Source organism: Parasteatoda tepidariorum, chromosome 9, assembly GCF_043381705.1.
Source record: "Parasteatoda tepidariorum isolate YZ-2023 chromosome 9, CAS_Ptep_4.0, whole genome shotgun sequence".
NCBI lineage: Eukaryota > Metazoa > Arthropoda > Arachnida > Araneae > Theridiidae > Parasteatoda > Parasteatoda tepidariorum.
Window position 1 is genome coordinate 82843696 of NC_092212.1, and position 23505 is coordinate 82867200.

Below are 23505 nucleotides of genomic sequence, written 5' to 3' on the forward strand. Positions count from 1 at the left end.
ATATATATATATTTGTCATTTATTCCTGGCGGTTAATAAAATAATTTTGGAATTTTAGAAAATTCATATTCTTCAGCTAAATGTCTGCTGGGCTGGGATAGCCTGGTTGGTAGGGCGCTGGACTCATGTTCGTGGGAATCGGTTAACGCAGAAAACTGTGGGTAATGTGTAAGAGAGGGGATTCAAAGATCATTTTGCAAAAGAATGGTGCAAATATTAATAACAGTGAACTAAGTTAGGGCTCAGCAATTTTTTTCCAGTAGTGTGGTATAAAATTTCTATCAATTATAATATCTTAAGCGATTTTTTTACAACTTAGGATTCTGATTTTATTTACTGGAGTTAAACTTTGGAATACTTTTTTTTTTGAGAAATAATACCAAGATATTTTTAAATTAAATTTTTTAGAGTTAAAATTTGAAGGAAAAAAGATATTAAAACGTCTTACGTTCACGATTAAAATCATAAAAATCGTATTAATGACTTAAAACAATTTTAAAAAAGTCGTAAAATATGCCCTTTTTAAAGCCATCGTATCTCGCAGAAATCGGAGCATAAAAAACAATTTTTTAATTTAAGAAAAAAAAAAAACGTTTTCCTTAACTTTTTTAGATTTTTATTAAAAAAAACTATTCTGACTCCTCCTTACCCCTGAATATGCAAAATATTTACCAATATTCAAGTACTAGGATAAATTTAAGCAACATGCCTTGCGCAAACTATTTATCAAGTTTCAACTGAATAGATTTATAAGAAATCGAGTAATTTTGCAAGACAGGTAAAAAAAATGTGAATTGAAAAACAAAGGATAAGAAAAATTGTGTACTTTCAGCAAAGCTTGCTGATATTTCCAATTTAAACAATAGATGCTTTTTCCTGTTTTCAGTATTTTTGGGTCTAGTTTTTTTATTTTAGTATAATATTATAAATGATCTCAAATTTCTCAAAATAAAGCAGAGCACCAAAAATATTAAAAATTGTAATAAGAAAAACCTTTAAGATCCCTTTACATTTTGCTATTAGAATAGCTTTAAAATAAAATAATAGCACTCTTATTTAGGTTTTGGCGTTTTCGTTAAATTTAACGCTATATAAAATCAAATTTAAAATAACAATATTAAAAATAATAAATTGCAATAAATATGTTTTTATTCGATATCTACTATTAGTTCATACTCTCCCTATATCTGGTTCAAATTTTCAATCGTTAATAAAATGCTTTTTATTTATCCTTTTAAGTTCAAATGCATTCTTTCAAACTTGTAGTAGATGGCACTTGATGCTAATACAGTTTTTTTCAAACATTAATTCCTTAATTAAATTTAATTAATAAATTTCAGTTTTATACAGGAGAAAAAATTTTAATTGCTTAATAAAAAGAAACTGAAATAAAATTTTTCTTTGTTGACCTTAGTAGGAATTGAATTGAATTCTTTTTCATATTACTTGTTTATATGGATATTCTTTCCATAAAAAATAAATAATCTGTAGAACTTCATGCGTCTATGAGAGAGTTAGTTTTTACAATCTTAATCATCATCATCATTTTTGCATTAAAATGCAATTTCTTGTCTCAACTATAAAAGGATAAAAAAAACAAACGACGATACAAAAGTATTTCACTTATTTCTCGTTTAAAGTTTCGATTTGTAACATTATTTAGATTTCTGAAATTGAAAATCGCTTATTCGAACATTAAGAAGTCACCAAGCGATCATTATGTGAGAATTAGAATTGGAATACATTTTTTTTTCATGAAGAAATCGCTTATTTTAGAATACTAGTAAAAAAATATGATAAAGCTAAGTTATATTTACAAATTTCTTTTAAAAAGTAGTAACTATTTTTATTTTAATAGAATTTTATTTGTGGTATCGAAATAAATAAATAAAATAAATGAACAAATAAATGTGATGAAATAAATAATTAAAAAAATAAAATTAATAGTTGAAAGAATTTTATTAAATAATATACATTGAATTGAAGAACTCAACTATTTTTATTTCAATAGAATTTTATGTACGGTATTGAAATAAATAAATGAAATAAATGTATAAACAAATAAATATGATGAAAAATCAATAATGAAAAAAGTAAAATAACATTTGAAAGGATTTTATTAAACATTGAATTCAAGAATTCAAGTACTTTTATTAATTATTTTCATTTTAATAGAATTTTATTTACAGTATCGAAATAAATAAATAAAATAAAAGAACAAATAAATGAACAAATAAATAAATATGACGAAACTAATAATTAAAAAAATAAAAATAACATTTGAAGGAATTTTATTAAACAATATACACTGAATTGTAGAATTCAACTATTTTTATGAACTATTTTCATTTTTATAGAATTTTATCTACGGTATCGAAATAAATAAATGAAATAAATGATCAAACAAATAAATAAGATGAAATCAATAATTGAAAAAGTAAAATAACATTCGAAAGGATTTTATTAAATAATATGCATTGAATTGAAGAATTCAAGTATTTTTATTTTAATAGAATTTTATTTACGGTATCGAAATAAATAAATAAAATAAATGAACAAATAAATATATATGATGAAATAAATAATTAAAAAAATAAAAAATAACATTTGAAGTGATTTTATTAAATAATATACTCTGAATTGAAGAATTCAACTATTTTTATTAACTATTTCATTTACAGTATCGAAATAAGTAAATAAAATAAATGAACAAATAAATAAATATGATGAAATAAATAATTAAAAAAATAAAATAACATTTGAAGTGATTTTATTAAATAATATACATTGAATTGAAGAATTCAACTATTGTTATTTTAATAGAATTTTATTTACGGTATCGAAATAAATAAATAAAATAAATGAATAAACAAATAAATAAGATGAAATCAACAATTAAAAAATAAAATAACATTTGTAAGGATTTCATTAAATAACATACATTGAATTGAAGAATTCAACTATTTTTGTTAACTATTGTTATTTTAATAGAATTTAATTTAAGGTATCGAAATAAATAAATAAAATAGATGAATAAACAAATAAATAAGATGAAATCAATAATTAAAAAATAAAATAACATTTGAAAGGATTTTATTAAATAATATACATTGAATTGAAGAATTCAACTATTTTAATTAACTATTGCTATTTTAATAGAATTTAATTTACGGTATTGAAATAAATAAATAAAATAAATGAATAAACAAATAAATAAGATGAAATCAATAATTCGAAAATAAAATTGCATTTGAAAGGATTTTATTAAATAACATACATTGCATAAAATAATATATAATTTACTTCCTTCCTTTTTTAATCAATCTTATTCATTGGTTTCTCTTTTCGAACAATGAACTTGTTCCGAAAAGTTTTACGCACAGTTTGAGATAAAATTATATGACGAATCATAAAAATAATAATCTGATAAAAGCCCTGGGAAAAATACTAATTTAGGTAAAAAATAATGCTAATTTCTAACACTACTAATTTAATACTATTGGGTTTAGAAATAAGTTCTCACCGTTCGTCCCAAAATGGCACTTCAAAAAGATTATGTAGAAATTGACTGGTGCTAAACGTTTTATTGTAAGTTTGTTCATCTATTAACAACATTACCTTAAGGTATTAGCGATTCCGTATTACCATTACGTAACTGTTTTCGTGCAAAAATTTCAAGTTTTGTACCAAATAAGCGTCATTTCCCGGAAATTTGGATTTCTTTCTTTCATTTGAAAAAAATCTGCAACTGAGGCGCATCGATTGCTCGGAGAAGCGAATGGTGAGGCTGCTTTAAGGGAGAGAAGTTGTCGTGAGTGGTTTCAGAAGTTTAAAAAAGATGAGTTTGACATGGAAGACAAAGAATTGGAAGATTTGTTCCAAACACAAAAAGAACTTACTCTTATATTACAAGTGACTCAGCAAGCAATTTTACATCGTTTAAACTCGTTGGGAATGTTTCAAAAACAAGGAAGTCTGGTTCCATACAAATTGAAGCCAAGAGACATTGAACATCAATTTTGCATGAAAATTGATTTTTCTACTTGAAAACACTTCAATGGGAAGTCCCAGCCCACCCGCCATATTCGCCAGACCTTGCCTGTTCAGATTATCACCTATTCCGGTCGATGGCAAATGGTCTGTCTGAGTAGAAATTAACATCATTTGACGAAACTGAGGAGATTCAATTTATCGACTATGTCAACCTTCATCTGCCAAAAAGTACCTTAAGATGGAATCAAGTTAACAAGTCTTATATACTAGTGAATCAGAATTGTAATTTTGTAGTGGTAGACACACTACAGTACTCCCCCACCAAGAATTATATCTGTGACAGAATTCGATGAACGAATACCACTAGTCGATTCAACGCTGTTTCTGTGAGAAGTCGGGAGAACTGTATTAAGATCACCGTACTTTTTTGGTGCTGATCGTGAGAGCTGTATTAAGTTCACGGTCGTGGTCGCTCTTGTACCCCACCATAGAATCGATCGTATATAGACCGTGTCTTAGATACAATTGAATTGGAATTGGAATTTTGTAGAGGTAGACATACTACAATATACTTGCAAGTTTATTTGATCTCGTTGGGTGGGTGTGGGGGGAGACTAACTGAGAAAGGTTCTAAAAAAATTCTATTAAGCTTAACTTCGTATAATGGATAATATAACTATTAACCCAAATCTTAAGATATATTTTGCGGAATTATTTTTTTTTTACATATTTGCGACTTATCCAAGTTAGTTCACTTGCTGACTAAATTATAAGTATTTAATTACAAACCAGATTTGGTTTATTTAAGTTAGTTTGACTTAAATCAAACTTTTTTTTTCTCTAAAAAATCATCTATTTAAAAATTTACAAAGCATTTTCATATAAGATTGTTTAAACTCTTTTATTGATTTTTATAGTTTTAAAATATATTTCAAATATATTGCTATTTTAACAAATTCTAATAAGCAAAATTTCATTAATGGGTTACTTAGTGTGTATTTAATATTTGTAGTGGTAGTTACGCCACAAAACCAAGGATATCCTACGAATCGACATTCGTGGGATATCCTCGAAAAATGAAGAGTTCTTCCGTCGTGGTATTCGAATGCTCTCAGAAAGCTGGGAAAGAGTAGTTAGTGTCTAGTTATGAAGAATACTTTGAATAAAAGATAATGTACCGTTTTTTCACAATAAACTGCTAGTTTTTGATAGAAAACGGCGAAAACTTATTTGTATGCCTAATACTAATTCTTTAAAAACTAATAATTTGCTGATGATGATATATTTACTGACTATGAAATTTGCAGTACATTACTTTTATTTTAACACTTTGAAACTCGAAGTTCTTTTAAAAGTTAAAAATAAATAAATAAAAGCAACCACAAAGAGTTTGCAGACAAAGCACACCGTTTGCACAATTACCACGTAACACCAAACTAAACTGTAAAAACGTATAACGTTTAGAGTAGTAGATAGATTTTTTTTAAATTTCCATTAAGTACCCGTGTTAACATTTCGTTCAGAAAGGGATTCAGAGTAGTGAGTGAAGTGGCTGTTATGTATAACATTCATGCCATAAAGGACATTATTATTATACATCGGTGCATTTGGGGAAAGAAAATAAATACAAGCAGAACCAACAATCTTCCGTATCTTATTTCAATGTATCATACACATTTTTATATTCATAACCTTTCGTAAAAGAACAGAGCTGAAGTGTTTGATAACTAAGGTTTACTATTTTCTAAATAGTCCTAATCGAAATTTATTATCAATCGAAATGTCGACTATTTTCTGACATAAGTTAACTATGAGACCCAAAATTAAAACGATTAAAATAATAAAATCTAAATTAGTACTAACTGCAGCTACAACGTGGCGCAAGACAAAACACAAATTCCTGCAAGTACTTTCAATTGAAATAGTCTGATATGCAGCAGAAAACAATATTCCGGTCAGCAGTGCCCTCTGTGGATGAATTTTGTAAATAATTTTGCAACTGGGTAAAAATAAATCATTTAGTTTCCTAGACAACAAAACATACATTTCTATATTGTTTCCGTGTTTCATTTCAATGTACTGATTATTTTTGGCACACTACGTAATTTGCATTTACAGTCAGGGGGATTATTCTATTTTAATTTTAACCAGACTAAAAAGGAGAAATAAATTTTAATTTTACCAGACCTAACACGAAAAACGTAGGGTGTAAACTATCGTAGGGTATAAAACAACTATCACCTCCCTAAGTCCCCCGTCCCGTGCAGTTTTTTGTTTAAAGCCTAATAAAAATAATAATATTATTTTATAAAATTATTATTTTTTAAACGCAATGATTTATTTGAGTTATTATTTTTCAGCTTTTTCACCTGGTACCACGATTGCTTTACGAACATAACTCGGGACTTTTGCAACGACAATGCAACTTTTGTTGTGTCAATCATTCTTCACAATCTCCTATCGCACATATCGGAACAGGTGTGCGGTAAATCACCTGATGTATGTGACAGACCCCCTCTGCCTCCCACCCACAAGGAGGAGGAGGAGGAGATCATCCCGCTGGACGATGGCCACAAAAATATTACTGACGTTGACAATACCCTGGAAGAACATCATATAAGTGATGCAACATTCCACGTATCGTCTTTTTCGACTTTATGTATAACATTTATGAACATTTATCTCTTAATGTATATTATATAAATAAATTATTTATTTTATGTTTCTGTGAGTTTAAAGGTCATTGAATAAAGCAAGACAATGTGAAAGAAACACAAATTAAGAACATAGATGGACAAATTATAGTCTCTAAACAAGGCAGAATTTTTTCGGGCTTTCTGCAAGATACTTTTAAAAATAACAAATATNTTGACCAGTTACAGGCCCAATAAATAACTAATAATTTTTATCCTATTTATCTAAACATTAAATAGGATGAGAGTTATTGTTGTAGTTTGCTATGCAAGCAGGTTTAATGTTTTTTTTTCACAAAACTATTTTTTCTTAACTCAAAAAAAAAAATAATAATAAATAAATCAATAACTACAGAATGTTCAAAAATTTTTTTCTCTAAATACATACATTTTTTAAGCTCTAAGCAAAATGATTGACTTAAAATGTTCTAAATGAAGTTAAATTGTTACTAAAAAAATTAAAACTGAGAGACATACCTCAAATAAATAAATAAAATAAAATAAAATTAAAAAAATATATAAGACTTCATGGATCAATTTTAAGTTAAAATATAAATAACTTAAAGTTGCACAAATTTTAGTAGATTACTGAGGTGAAATACATAATTTTAAATTAACCTTAAAGAATATTTATATTGTCTCTCTTCATATTTTACTTCATTTTATAAAGAAAAGGTGAAATAAGAGATGAAAGTAAATAAACAAATGTAATGAAAAGAAAAGCAGTGGTGTCTGAGAGGTGTGTGAAAATAATTAACTATTAATTTACAATAAAAATATTTATTATTATCAAATCTTGCTTTAAATAGAAAAAATAATTTGATTATATTAAATCCTAGTGCTACAGTACAATTAATTATGTATTTTGGTGTCGCACGTAAAACATCAAAAGTTTATCTTGAGAATTGTTTTTGTAAATTAAAATGAGAAATGTTTCTACATATTTGTGCAAGATAACCTGTTCTGCTATAGTTTACTTCAATTATTATTCTTTCCATTTTCTATTATTAGTGTGAATTGTTTTTTTAAAAAAAACAGGACCTTGTTACAGATTCCCTTACCACGGTTGAAAATTTCAAATGATGTAGCCTCATTTAATAGCCAATAACTTATTGAAAACTGATATTCATAAGTTAAAAATAATTATTTCTAAATGTTCAATTTTTTACTTTGGAAATGAGACCTTGTTCACTTAATATTAAGTTTAAAAATTTGGCCATCTGGTTCCTCCACTTGAAACCTGTACAGTGCTGAACAACAAAAAAAAGTTTCGTTTTCCTTCTTTCGAATAGGCAAATTAATAAAAAAAAAATTTTCTCTTCTGTGTTTATATATGTGGAGGTTGACGTCAGGTATAGCTGAAATAACTACGCTTTTGTAATAATTAAATTTAATGAAAAAAATAACCAAAGATATAAAACAACCGCTCTGTCTGAGCGTTATGGCTGAAGTGTTACAAAAGTGGGGTGGCGCTGCTGCAGTAAAGGTTGTATTCCCACATATATCATTTAACATGTTTTCCATACATTCCTTGGTTTTTGCCAGCTTTTTAGGGTAAAAGGAGAAACAGTTTCAGAAATATCAAAATAAAAGTTATCATGAAATCCAGAAAATCAGCATCAATGCAACAATTGTAACAATTTCGTAATTAGCGATTGATTGACTTTGCTGAGAAAAAATAATTCATTAGATGAGAGTACAAAAGCTTTTAGAAAAAGGGTGTAAGATAAAATCTCAAATTAAATTATAACCAATTATATTTTGGAGAATTTTATGAAGTTAAAAATACTAAAACATTCACGATAATTTTGTTAAAATAATAAAATACCCCCAAAGCAGAGGAACAAACTAGATCAATTAATGAATTCAGCCCAAGGACTAAAAGAAGATTTTTTTTTAAAAAAAAAAACTTTACTTTTATAAATAGAAATCCACATCCGCCAATCCACATCCACAACATATCCACATCCGCCACATTCCTAAACAGTTTCTCCAGTCATTTCCCAACGTGTAAAAGTTTGAAATGGCATTCTAGTTTAGCAGGGTAATAATGAAGAGAATTTTAATGCAAGAAAAATATTGCTGAGTTGATGGTATTTAAACTTTTTTAAGATAAATTTACGTCTAAAAAAAGTGGATATAACGGATGGTAAAATAATTTAAATTAAGAGAAAAATTCCAGTTTTTCTTTGAAATTCCTTGATTTTTATCCAAATTTCCCTGACTTTTCCAGGTTTTTTCCAGTATAAAAAATTCCCTGATAATTCCAGGTTTTCCAGGTGGGTGGCCACTCTGTTCCTTTCTGCGCATTTTGTAATTCATTATTACATTTTTAAAAAAATTTGTGAAATCTGTAGCTGTAACTACCGAAAAAAAAAGATCGACTTCGAAATCACGCGAATCGAACTCTTCAAAAAGAGTTACTAAATGCGTGTTTCCATTTCTAGATTACAGTTTTTGTAGTAAATAATATCGGATGTTAAAAGCAATGTGGAAATCAGTAGTAATAACTGCATGGAAAAATAGAACGGAAATTTATACAGAAAAGAAAACCAAATTTTTTTCCTCATTATTCTCAAATGAGAATAGAAAAATCACACAAATTTTTCCCCCCACTCCGATGCGCGAGAAAGGCATCTTTTGAATATAATTCTGAAGAAAGATAAAATCTTTCGAAAATATCTGCAGTAAAGAAAAGCGAAATGTTTTATTTCCCAAAGAAAAAATCCTCCTGCAAGAATTCTCTAACAGGGTGCGTAGCCAAATTATTCAACCAAAAATAAGCACTTTTTAAGCACTTTTCAAGCACTCAAATAATATTTTTAAGCACTTTAAAAAATATAATAATTAGGTAGGGTTGGAAAGTTTTTGACAACTGACGGTTTTAGCTGGTTTTAACCGTCATGTCAAAAAAGAAAAAAAAAAACCTTTTATCATTGTTTTTGACAGTTGTCAAAATTTTTGAATAATGTAAATCGAATGGCGTTTTCATGCGCTACGGACTGACGATGCACCGAAATAGATTGGGGTTGAATTAATTGCGAAAACGTTGAATTGAACAATGTGAACAATGTCTTTCTGCATAATTCGTGGCGAACATCAACATAGTAAGGGAAAAATCTCATTTTAGAAAAGGGAAAATTAATCACTTTTTAAAAACACCCAATGAAAAAAGCACCTTTAATGACCTTTAAAAAACGAAAATCAAAACTAAGCACCTTTAAGCACTTTTTAAAAACGCTACGCACCCTGTGTAATATTCTGTTACAATGTCACCGTGTCACCACGATTCTGCCACGCGGCTTAACACAAAGTGGCAGTAGAAAAGTGATTCCCAGAAATCGAGGTAGGTAGACGACCTCGATTTTGGATTAATGATTTCAACGGAAGAAAACTCAAACCTATGATTCAGAATGGAAAGTCGTTTAATATTCTAATTTTGAATACATCTCTCGCGTTCTTAAAACCAAATTTAAGTATGTATTTAGTTTGTCCGATGTACGCAAGACCATACTAACAGGAATTTGATAATAACTCCAGCTTTTGGGATTTCCAGCTCTTAGCTCCATATTTTTTTAGGGTAAAAATTTGATTTGAACTCAAATTTATCGCAAATTTCAGCAATTCTGAATTTTTTTTCGGTTGATAAGATAAAAAGAATCATATTGTTAAAGTTCAAATTAAAGTTTGTAGCAATGCGCATCTGTATCATTCTAAAATAGGCTCATCTGTATTTTAGAATTAATTTCTTGAAATGTCAGATTCTAGGAAATGTCAAATTTTATGAATTGTCAAATGCATAGCAAAAGGATTGTAAATCTGAGCTCTATTTTTTTTCCTTCTAATATTGACATGCTTACATCAAACTGATTATTGGTATTGTTTGCATACAAGTGCTTTTTGCAAATATTCTCTAGAATTTCCTCTACTGTTAATTGACACTCTCCGTATATCTTGTTCATATTTTCAATCCTTAATAAAATACTTTTTAATCATCCATCCCTACAAGTTCAAATACATTTTTTAGTGGAGGACACTTTATGTTAATACAGTTTTTTTTCAAATATTAATCCATTAATTAAATTTAATTAATTTTAGATTTATATGGAAGAAGTTTTTTAAATTATTTTACAAAAAGTAACTAATATAAAATTACTATTTGTTGATCCAAGTACGAATTGACTTCAATTTTTTTTTAAATATTACTTGTTTTTACAAAAAGAAAAGAAAAGAAGAAAAAAATGTTCCGCTAGAAAAAATTTACAAGAAATTTAACTTCATAACAAGAATTTAAAGTATCGATAAAAATGTAACGAAGAGATTCCAAAACTGCTTTGTATTTTGAAAATGTCCAAAACAAATATTTTAAAACGTAGAGAAACGAAAATTCATTTTACTTGCAGTAATTATTTCTCGACTCTTACGAGGGTAATAATTTAAGAACAAACTTTTCATTCGATTTAAGAGGCTTGAAATGAGAAATGAATTGCGTTATACACGGGAAGACAAAATATTCGTCGAACTAAAAAAAAAAAGAAAAGAAAAATGCAAACGATAAAGGATTCTTTATTCACCTATAATTTATCATTGTGATTTACTTCGATTCAATTCCTTTCGTTAAATTTTTATTTCGCCACATTCCGATGTTCGAAATGTACTTTTCTTGCCCCCCCCCTCGCGTGTGTTCTCACAACAACGCCCCCTGCTCACACCGCCCTAATCGTTGGACTCCTTTTTCCCGCCTTCATTTCTCATCCCGTAACTGCGACCGATGTGTTGCTTTTTTCCCTGCGCTACACTATTCTTCGATTCGAACGAACTGATTGTTAACTTTTGTGAAAGTGAAGAAGAGATAGAGAGGGAGAAATAATAATAAGTTGATTATTTTTCCCTAGAAATTTTCTTTTAGTTCTAATGTAATTGCGACATTAATAACTGTATCCAAAAATTTAATAATAAAAATGACTCTTTCAAGAGGATTACTAATATTATGTTTAGTTTCTGCGATAGGATATGCTGAAAATAATAACGGTGAGTAACTTTAATAAATAGTGTTGTTTTAGTAATTTGCTGCCATTCGTAAATATTGTTGTTTTAGTAATTTTGAAAGCCCGATTAGTTATATTTAAGTGTCAGTCAATTAAGATTTTATTTTATTTTATAATCGTCGTTGAACAGCTGACCCAATTTTGGGTTTACGACTACTAATGTTCAAATCCGCAGCCTTGTAATTTTGAACCGATCCAGATGGCAAGGAANGCATGATTTGTTATGGGAACATGGAGGACTTTGTGACTCGACAGATTTAACGCGCATCAGGCACCACTTATTACACGGGGAGTGTTTGGCCAGCAGGGATCGAACCCACGACTTCTCGGACATGGGCCCAGTGCCCTATCAACCAGGATATCCCGTCCCAGTCAGATTGTGCATCTTAATGAAGGAACAACAACTTCTGATACTTGTTTCTTTAAAAAAAACAAAAAAAAAAAAAAAAAAAAAAAAAAAACTTTTGATTATTATTACTACGGTAAGGAACATTAATATTGCGGTACTACTATATAGTAATTAATATTTCCTATTAAACATAATTCTGGTCATAAAAACCTAAATATACGGCCTTTAAACCATTCATTTGGTAATTTTTCGTTCATATGGTAATGGTTTACCGGAAATTCTGTTTGTTATTACCACACATTTAGTAAAAAATACAAAGCGAATTGTACTGAATAAATGGTTTTAATGCCATGCTCTGAGAAAACTGCATAGAATCAAAACAGTTAGCAAATTTATTATAAAAATATAAAACTATATTTCTGTTGTTAATTTTACCAAAATCTTTATTAAAGCGTTTCGATAAAGCATCACCGAGCTTTTTGGTGCTTTCATTGAGAAGGATACACTGTAAATTTTACCATATTCTGGTAGTGTTGGTGATACTTTTTTTTCTCTGTGTAAATGTGCTTTCTGAAAAATTAAATAAAAAATTGTTTTAAACTTAATGTTAACAAATTGCATCTTCAATAATTAAATCAAATTAAAAAGATATCGCTAGTATTTATTTTTTGAAAACTCGAGAACAGCGGTTCAATTTTCTGATGCTGAAGTAGCGTGTTTTCTAACATAGTAAAACGTGTCTATGATTAATTCAAAAACATATTTCAAACTTAATCATTAATTAAAATTAATCGTAAAGTATTACTTGTATTTATTTTTTTAAAATACCGAAAATATTATTCATAATACAATTTAAATTATCAGTTCATGTCTTCTTACTAATTAAGATAATGCCTAATCATTAGGAATAATTAGTAAAGTTTAAATTAAAGAAAAGTGTATAGATAATATATATTTTTTATAATTTCTCCACGCTTTAACTGCATGAATATCTTTGTGGGTGATTGTCTTGTCTCTGACAATCTTAAAATAAGTTAAAATAAGATGGAAGTGTTTAAATTGTATATGACGCACAATTTTAAAAAATGTTGTAAGAACTTATCATTAAAGTAAGCTATGCAATTAATAAGCAAATTAACAAAGGATAACTAAAAAAACAAATATATAAAACCAAATTAACAAAGGATAACTGACGAAAATTGAGCTAACAATTAATGATTAGCAAAAAAACCACTTAACAAGAAATCACAAAAAAATAATAATTATAGAAAACAAGCTAACAATTAATAACTAGCAAAAAATAAGTAACTGTTACCTAACTAATAAAAAATTGATCAAAAGAAATAATTAATCCCTTAATAAATGTGCTTTTGTAGTACAGATTATTTTATTTCACATTCAAAATTATTATAACAAACTATTCAACACAGTGTGAAACAGGTAATTAACCAACTTTTAATCTAATTTTTTTCATTGTGTGCCGTCAAATTTCGAAATCGTTAAAAGTGTACCACCACAAAAAAAAGGTTGAGAATCACTGACTTAAACCATTGAGAAGAATTTTTATTTTTCAATTTTAAATGAAGTTGTATAAAATAAACTTCTCAGTTCAGATAAGCATAAATCAACACATTCATATTATTCAGAAGTTATAAATGACTATTATTGTGCTGCCATCTGCCGATGATAAGAGAGAATCGTCGTTGGTGATATGGTGAATAAGATAACAATTTTTTAAAAGGAAAATGTCATAATCGAAACAAATATTCCGAAACTTTAAAATTTGAAAAAAATCCTGCCTTTAAAAATGTGATTATTTTGATAATTGTACATGGAAATATATCAGTTGGGTGGCTGGGTGGCGCAGTTGGTTTGTCGTCGGCCCAGACACCGGATTTTCGGGAAATCCTCAGCGGCCATGTCGTATGATTATGCGGCATGTAAAAGATCCCTGGAGTGCCTTATTGGCTCATGGCATTTCCGGCAAAATTAAATTCCTATTGCACTTTAGTATCCAAATAGAGTCTCGGTGCTGCCATCTAGTGTGGCAGAAACTAGACGTCCAAATTAACATAACCAACGGTATCTCACCCATTGTGGTGGTCCTGAAAGAGTGGATACCACCTCTGGAGAACGCATTAGGTCTGCTCATCGGCAAGACCGATAATGCAGCTCACTAGAAATAAAAAAAAATATATATACATATATCAGTTGGATAAATGCCCATATGTCATAAAGTAGTCAGGCTATATATTAAAAATTATAACTAAAGACGGGTATTTTAATTTCATATAGTTTTAAGCAATAATTCTCTTCCAAATGATCCTATTTTTTCCAAATATTCAGCAGATTATTTTATGCTTATAAAATTCTAAATTTCCTGATTTGCAAAGTTATTTGATGCAGATTATTGTGTAGTTTAAATGTTACCTCGCATCGAAATTTGCATTGACTACATAATATTTATTTCAGCATAATTTCTAATATATATTTAAAATAATGTATATGTTTTTAATTTAATTAATAGCTTTATTTTATGGATTTAAAAAATTTTAATTTCTTTTCGTTATCTTCGTATCTAGATATTGCACATTATTTTGCCAGTTCATCTCTAAACTATTCTTATTTTTGGGCAAGATCTATCATCTCGTTAGATATTATCAAAATCTTAATACATTTAATGAATTATATTCTTTCTCAAATTTTATATTTCTTTCAAGTATCGATTGTTTTTTTTTCTTGTAAAAAAATAAATAAAAGTTAGTTAAATTTTTTAGAATCTTCTTACTTACACTATTTATTTGAGTTATTGTAGCCGCAATCTTTATTATCCAAAAATTTTTTTCGAGTGAAAAATTATTTAAGTGCTGTAACGACTGCTAATAATAATTTGAGAAATATATATAGTATCTTCTGTAGAAGATATTAACTCAGGAAAATTTAATTTTCATTTTATTAATAAGCATTAATTTTTTAAAAATTAATTATAGTTACATCTAGCAAAAAATTGACCTCATTGAACATAAAAAAGAGCAACCGAACATAAAAAGTGTTATTTAATTTTCATTTCATTAATATATTTTCATTTTATTAATATTATGCTATGCTATATTTTTTTGAAGGCAAGGCAAATTATAGTTGCATCAAGTGAAAAAATTGACTTCATTGAACACAAGCAACCGAACATCAAAAGTGTTATTTTTGAGAACGTAAATAAATACTAAATCTCCTTCTTCGTATCCGTGTTTGCTCAAACTGGGGAAATCTTGAGGAAAAAAAAAAAAAAAAAAGAATCGAAATTCAAAACAATTAAAATTATCAAACGAAAAAGAGCAGAAATATAAAAAATACCGACGAAGAAAACGAAGTAAATGAGCAAACACTCGTTTACTGCGCATGCGCGGTTACTCTAACCGGGAATACCTTCAGGTTAAAGTTACTTAACTCTGGGTTAGAGTAACTCGCAGTTACGTACACGGTGAAATGAAATTTTGGACTCTAACCTAGAGTTGCTCTCATAAAACTTGTTTTGAACTCTGACCGAGGGTTAGGGTCAATGGTGAATACGGGCGTTAGACTGAAGTGGATTTCAGAGTCCCAGTCCGCGAAGCGGACTCTCCACTCCTTCATAAGAAGTAGTGCCCGAGGGCACCTGGTGTACTGTCTTTATGAAAAAGGTATGAAACATTCCACAGGCGGATTTTTATGTCTTGGGTGGTTGTAGGCTTTGAGGTGAGATCACCTCTTCTATGGCATATTTGCAAGCTGGGATCTGAGTAAATTCAGGAGTTCCTGGTCCTTAAGTAACGGTTGCATCTTTTTAAAGATCAACAGGAATCTGGTGACTTTATCCGAGGTATTCTTGGGCTGGACTGTGTGTCCTCTATTTTCTTTTGGGTCTTGCACAGCAGCCTGGGTGCTCACCATGGCAGTTAATACACTTGGCCGGCTCGCATTTCGGTTTCGTAGATAGGTACGTAAAATGTGCGTCGGCACATTTCATGCAAGCAGGGTCAGCGGTGCATGACTTCTGTGTAAGACCGAATATCTGACATCTGTTGCATTGTGTTTCGTGACATCCGCCACGAAATCTTTCTATCTTCACTGGTGTATTCAGCAGTCTCTTAGTGTTGAAGATCTCACGGAGTTTGCCGTTATCAGATAGGACGACTAGGTAGAAGGGGAGGAGCTTGTAATCCTGGCTTGTAATTCTTCTTCATCTGTTCAATTCTGATTAGCCGTAGCTCTAAATCTGCTAGTTTTTTTTCGAGATCCGGGATTTCGACTTCTGTATTAAATCTTGGGGTGAGGGCTTTCAATTTTCTACTGGTGTTTTGTAGAATATTCATCGGTTCCGTTTTTTTAACTGTAGTCTCGATTGATGCCGGGACTGCAGGAGTGGTCGGTTCCGTTGGGGGTTTCTTCCGTCGAGGGTGCGGGAGCAATCTTTTTCTCTGGGAGGTGAAGTTCGTTATCTGGTGCAGATTCAGAGTTTTTTTAGAGCCGTCGCGTTGACACTACTTTTCTTCTTTTTCTGTGTTTCTGTCGGTAAAGGATGTTGAGTAGCCATCTCCAAGTTGCTGATCAAGATAGGCTTTTCTATGCTGATTCTAGCTTTAACTGGGATTGGCTCCTCTAGAACAATTGAAGTATCAACTGGTGAATTCTCAGCTGGTTCTATCGAGTCTTTGCAGTTTTTTCTGTCTTTCACGTATGCGCGTCTGGAAGGAAAAGAAAGCCTCCTTTGCTGAGTCAGCGGGTGGATTACTGAGAGTTTTTTTCAAGAAAATCCACTATCCTAGTAAACTCAGAAGCAAGTTCCCTGTAAGTGGGCTGCTCACGGTTGGGTTGGATAACCTTCCCTCCTCGGGCGAATCTGTGTGTGGACATGGCTGCGTAGAGCCAACGCCTCCTATAACTGAAAGCCTCCACACGTTTTTTTGTAGGTAGTCCGATCAGACCACTATGAAAGTAAACCAATTAGTGAAAGAACCATTTAATATGAAATCTATTAAAAATTAGAAAGTGGTAGCAAATATATGTCTGAAAATTTGTTTAATTTATGAATATAATTGGTTTGCTTTATTTACTTGTCAACCACTGCAGATTCAATTCTAAGATATACATATATGGTAAATTTCTCTCAAGAACTTTTAAAACAGAATTTGGGTTCATGCGCACAAGCGGTTCACTTTTTAAATAATCTGCGCGGACTACTTATAAAACACCGTGTGGAGGCTTTTTGATGTAGGAGATGATGGTATAGCACGGTTATAGAAGAATCCTACTCTGTGAGATACAATGCTCGAACTTTATCTTGCGGAAAACTGCGGAAACTAGTAATTGGCACACCGGAGTACCTGACCAAAAAGGCCACCTCCGTAAATGATATGATTACAAACTGAATCAAAAGNATAAATCCTATTTGAAATGCCAGTTTAAAAAAAGTGTAACTTTGTATGGAAAGAAACATATCTTAATCAGTAATAAAAAAGTGCTAACTCTAATTACCAATTTTAACAACAAATTATGATGGTTATTTACTCCTGTCAAGTCCGCTAATATTGTTCATAATGCAATTTCAATTATCAGTTAATAATTATTGTACTCTTCCTTAAAATTAAGAAACATAGTTGCAAACTAAATGTTACAACTAGTCAACTTTAATTAATAAATTAAATGTAACTAATAATTAAACTAAAATAAATTAATAACTAATTTAAATGTAAGTTCAATAAATAAATGTAATGCATTATTTTTCTCTTAAACCAAAAGAATAGTCATAAGATAACTACTAACTGTCGATCGGTTGGTATACATTAATCAATAACTTAAGTTCAAACAACTTTATTTATTAATAAAATTGGCTATCACTAGTTTTGTTTTTTTCAAAATTAAGTAAATTAAATAATAATAATGTCAAATTCGAAAGTTCACGATACAATTTTAACTATCAATAAATAGAATAGTGTGTTTTCTTAATTAAAACATTGCTTCAAACTAAATATTAACAGATTTCTCGCCTTCAATAATTATAATTAAAACAAATTATCACTAATGTTTACATTTCTGATTCATAATACCATTTCGATATAATTTAATGAAGTATTGTGTTTTCATATAATTTTAAACACTGATTTAAACTTAATGTTAAACAAATTATCAACACATTCATTAATTAGCCCATTGTGCAGCTCTAGTGCGACGTAAATGAACTACAACAACAACAACATTCATTAATGATTGCCTTTCACAACAAAATATTACTTTTCCAAAATATTAGTAGGATTTCAATTCATCAACCGATGGAATTAATGAAATAGCTCCTTAGAAATAGATTAAACAGTTTTTTTTTTGTTTAAAAAACTCCACTGTTTGTAACTATGTTTAATTTTAATAACGTTTAAATTCAGCATTTTATACCAAATTTAGCAATTAACTCACCACATTCCTTCCAAACAAATTAATAAATAAAAAATAGTAAACTTATTACTAAACTATAACAAACAATTCCAAGTATTTTATTTTAGGGCATAGTTTATGATGGAATTAAAGATTTTTAGTATAAGTGTAAAAGAAATCTAATATTCATAAGATTACAAATCATTTTTATAAGTTTTAAAATTGAAAAGATGATTTAAACAAAATATTTTCATGAATAAAAACGAAGAAAACAATTTTTTTAGATTTTTTATTGCATCTCTGTATTAAAAAATCGTAAGGGCCACTGGCGCCGTTGTTAAAAGTGTTCAACTTAACGTTACATTTTCATTTTTTTATTCTTTTTTTCCTACTTGAAAACTATAAGACCTAGAACCTGAGCCGTGATTGCTCAGGGGATATAGCGTTCACCTTCCTATGACGTAAACCGGGTTCGAATCCCAGCGATGGCTGGTCGATACGAATTCCGCATCCTACTCGCACCGACCACAGTGCTGACGTGAAATATCCTCTGTGGTAAACGGATTATGGGTATGAGAGTCCCCTTGCCGCCAGGCTAACCGTGGGAGGTTCTCGTGGTCTTCCTCTCCATGTAACGTAAATGCGGGTTGATTCCGTCAAAAAGTCTTCCACGAAGGTAAATTTCTCCCAATACTTGATCCAGGAAGAGAACGGGCAGTATGATGGCATAAAAAATTAAAATTCGACGATTAGTTCAAGAATTGATAACCGTTAAACTTGTAGGGAAAAAAACACGAAGTCTGATGGATGCGTAGCCCTTTAAAATACAACAACTAAATTCGTATTTGACGAGCTGAAAGGAGCCAATTTTACTAGCAAACTTTACGCGTATTTTGTTTCGTATTTGTCCGAAAGTTATTGCGAATTTAAATGCTCTTTCGTAATTTTATTTTCAGCTTCATTTTTGCCTAATATATTGACCCCTCATTCGTTGTTGTAGGTAGGAAATTTATTTTTCTCTCAAGAGATCGTTATTTCTTTATTTTCTAAGCTCTTGCTCCAGTAATGTCAAACGAAAGTATCGAAAAGAACAAAAGAAAAAGATAGATTACATATTTCCAGATAAAAATCTTAATATTCATAATGAATTTAATAAAAAAAAACTTAATAAGGAACGATTAAAGCCACCGTTCCCTAATTGAATAGTTATAATTTTTGTCTATGAGGTAAATATTAGTTCTTATTTATTTCTGCTCATTAAGTGACACAATGGGCCGGGATTGCCTGGTTGGCAGGGAGCTGGACACACGTTCGTGAGAACAGGATTAAAAGACTCTCCAGCCAAAAGTCGGCCAAAGACTCGCCGTGTAGTAAATGGTGACTGGTGCACGTTGAATTTGTTGTGTCACAAAATCCTTTTTGTTCCCATAATAAATTATACCTCTGGGGGAATTGGAGATGGATCGTTCTCTGGTTGAGGTCAAAATTGCGATCTGTGGATCAATGAATGGGTCCGCCCTATAAGCAGGTGTGACACATGGTTCGCGGCAGTAGTCGAATTCTTGTCCATAGATGGCGCCACTGGAAAACAAGAACAATCGCGCCTCCGTCCTTTACCTTAATGACCGATGACGACAACAACAACAAGTGATACAATCAGTATTCTTTAAGTTAAACTTTTTTTTTCTAGTACAGATCAGTATTTTTTTAAATCTAGTTTTCTTCATCTAAGAATTAAATTCCAGCTTTATTTTATTTTTAACAGAATAAAATTAAGGCCGATAGAGTAGCTTTAATTTTTAATAATGTTTTTACTTTTAATGTTATTAAACCTAATTGTGTTGAAAGTTGTACTTGTTATGATTTTAAAATAATTATTATGAATACATTGAGAATTAATGCATATCATGAATGTATTGTGTAAAGATACGCATGATTGCTTAGCATTATGATCGATATAGTGATAATACAATGAATTAAGAAAATGTAGGAATTATTCAAAAGTTTAGCAATATTAATGCTTTAAACTATCTTTTATCTTTTTCTACAGCAATAGTAAGATATTTAGGTTGTAAAATTTTTAATTCACTTTGTTTTAGTTTCATTTCTTTGAGAATTGATATAAATGAAGTAACAGAAAATACACTTTTTAAAGTGCGACTTATAGTCACTATTTTACTTCATATTTTATATTATTGCATGTTTTGTACTTGCTAGCTTGCAACTACGTAAACAGCCTACGTAAGCATTTTTATACTTTAAATAGCATTCGCGCGGAAGGAAAATTATTCCATTAAATGTATTGAGTTGGTGTTAAATTACAAAATTGTTAAAGCAAAGGAAAAGATTTTTTTGTTGTCATAAAATAATTTAAGGTATTTTTGTAAGTGTATTCTTTCTTAAAAGTCCTCGCATTTCCTAAAGTTTCATGGAAAGGAAAAAGTATACTAACTAATCTACTTCACGTGTATTGACGTCAGCAAATTTCATTACACAACCCTATAATAGTAAAAGAAACACTTCGAATTTCGGACATTTTTTTAAAAATTTCTCAAGAAATACTTAAAGGATTATTTTACAACTTTGGAGAAGTTTAGTTTATGCGATTTTTTACAGTTAGCAATAAGATTTAAAGTTTTCAGAGGTTTGGGAGATCGACAATAAATTGCGTAAGAAAACAAGTAGAACCCTTTGTCAGAAAATCAAGCAATAAGCGTGCAACTTGAAAAAATTTAAAATTTGTTTTCCTTAATTTTGTAGTGAATCGTATTTAGCGACTAATAAAAAAAGTTTCATTTGAATATCTTAAAAATTTAAAAAGTTTGTTCCATATCTCTATAAATATTTACTTTAGGTTTACGAAATTTTATGCAGTTATTAAAAATAACAACTAAAGTAATCAATGCAAGTTACTAGCTTTGATTTTCTGGCATGGGGTGTTCAAAAATACTTGTTTAATTTCATAATTTACTGTTGGTTTTCCAAACCTCTGAANTTTTAAATAAACGTTTTTTTGCTCTAAACCTTGTGGCATTTTAACGTTATTTTCACGTAATTTATACTTATCTCTGCTGCATGGGAAATATCTCTAAAGTTAGAAAATAATCCTATAAGTATTTCTTCAGAAATTTTTAAAAAGAATGTCAAAAACTGAAAGTGCCTCTTGTATTATTGTAGGGTAGTGTATGTACCGTATCTTTTTCTACGAAACTGATTAAATGTACCAGCTAACTATTATTATTTTAAAACTAACTTTGAAAAACATTTTTTATTAAATTGTTGAAAAGCTTAGAACATTTTCATATTGTAATGTTCCGTAATCACCACCCTTAATATTAATTTTAAGAATTTTTGTCAAAAGTAGAAAAAAAAGAGAAGTATGCACATTAACGATCTCAAATTATTATTTAAACAAGGAAGATAGAACACACGTGATTAAAATCTGACGAAGGAATGTCGGGTAAAGAAGTTGGGACGTGCTTGTAACCTTTAAACTCAACCCTGTTCAACCCAACAAATTCGTATTGCGAATTTGTTCGTCTATCCCTCTATTTATACAATGAGAACAATTTATACTCAACCTGTTTATTTTTATTGTCTTAAAAAAAGAGCCGTGATGGCTCATGACGATGAGAAGACCCGGTGAGAAGACCCCCCCCCCNCAATCCCCCCGATGAGAAGACCCGGGTTTGAATCTTAGCAATGGCTGGTCAATACGAATTCCACATCCGGCTTGTATAGAACACGTGCTGACGTAAAATATCCTCAGAGATAGACGGATCATGGTTTAGAATTCTGTTGGCGTCAGGCTAACTGTGGAAGACTTTCGTGTTTTTCCTCTGTTTGTAAAGCAAATGCGGGTTGGTCCCATCAAAAAGTCCTCCACGAAAGCAAATTTCGCCCAATACATGATCCAGGAGTTCCCTTGTCTTCTGGATTGGGTTCAAAATTACGAGGCTAGGGAGGTGAGCATTAGTAGTTGTAAGCGCAAAATACTGTCTGCTTATTAAATTAAAATAATACAATAGGAACGTTTGCAGTAAAAAATGATTTACATGTTTAAAATAAAGAATACCTTGTTACAGGTATAATTGCGAATTAACGAGCAAATTAAAATTGTTACTTGTTTTAAAGATAATAAAATAATCATTGATTAATTATTGATTTAAAATCCTTAAAAATTAAAACATTAATGATCTAGGGCGGCAGCAATTACAGAAAAGGGAAAAATTTAATTTAAAAATTAATTTTATCGAAGATTTCCCCTTTTTAAAAAAATCACGATGATATAAATTATAATTTAATTAATTATGTGGATTGTGTTCAAAATTACAAGGCAATGCAGTTGAGCATCAGACCCAAAATTTGATCGGCTGTTCAACAAGGGTTGAGGTTTATAAATATTTAATGAGGTTTATAAATATTTAAATATTATTAAAAAATAATACATTAAAAAAATATTACATATCAGTGACCACATATTTTTCAATGAGAAGAAAAAAACAATCAAGACGTATCATCGAATCGAGGAAAAAAATGATAAAAGAAAAGTTGCTAAGCATGTAGGGGAGTGTCGGGTACCCCCGCCCACTGTCAATTTCATATGTATAGAATATTTTTTCAAGTCAATGGGCCATCGGACATTAATTGTTATATTAAAAATAGATTATTTTCAAATTTTCAAGTATTTATGCAGCTGGTAACATGGTAAACAATAATTTTGAAAATATGTTGAATACAGTAGTCATAAAATTAAGAAAAATTGGTTGAATGTTTCGATTAAACTTCATTTTAATACTTAGAAAATAATTTTTTCTATACATACAGCATTATAGTATGCAGTCTTAAGTTTAATTTGCACAAAGAAAGAATTTTATATGCGAAAAATTGTTCGAGTATTTACAAATTTACAAAAAAATTGGATTTCGTGTATCCCCCGCTCACATGAATGTCGGGTATCACCGCCCAATTTTATTTCGTCGATAAATGTACGGTTGCAAAGATTATATATGCTTTAATA

At 29.8% G+C, this 23505-nt stretch overlaps 2 protein-coding genes across 2 annotated transcripts in view; one reads left to right on the forward strand and one right to left on the reverse strand.

Annotated features, from left to right (window-relative positions):
* Nucleotides 1-23505, reverse strand: part of LOC107440357 (protein tyrosine phosphatase non-receptor pez) — a 190635-nt gene that overhangs the window by 96972 nt on the left and 70158 nt on the right. The window lies entirely within an intron of this gene.
* The window catches only part of LOC107441370 (nephrin), a 101423-nt gene continuing 89350 nt past the window's right edge, over nucleotides 11433-23505 (forward strand). The window contains exon 1 of the mRNA XM_043050478.2: nucleotides 11433-11717. Within this exon, the coding sequence (XP_042906412.2) occupies nucleotides 11648-11717 (70 nt within the window). The 5' untranslated portion in view covers nucleotides 11433-11647. The remainder of the gene's footprint in view (nucleotides 11718-23505) is intronic.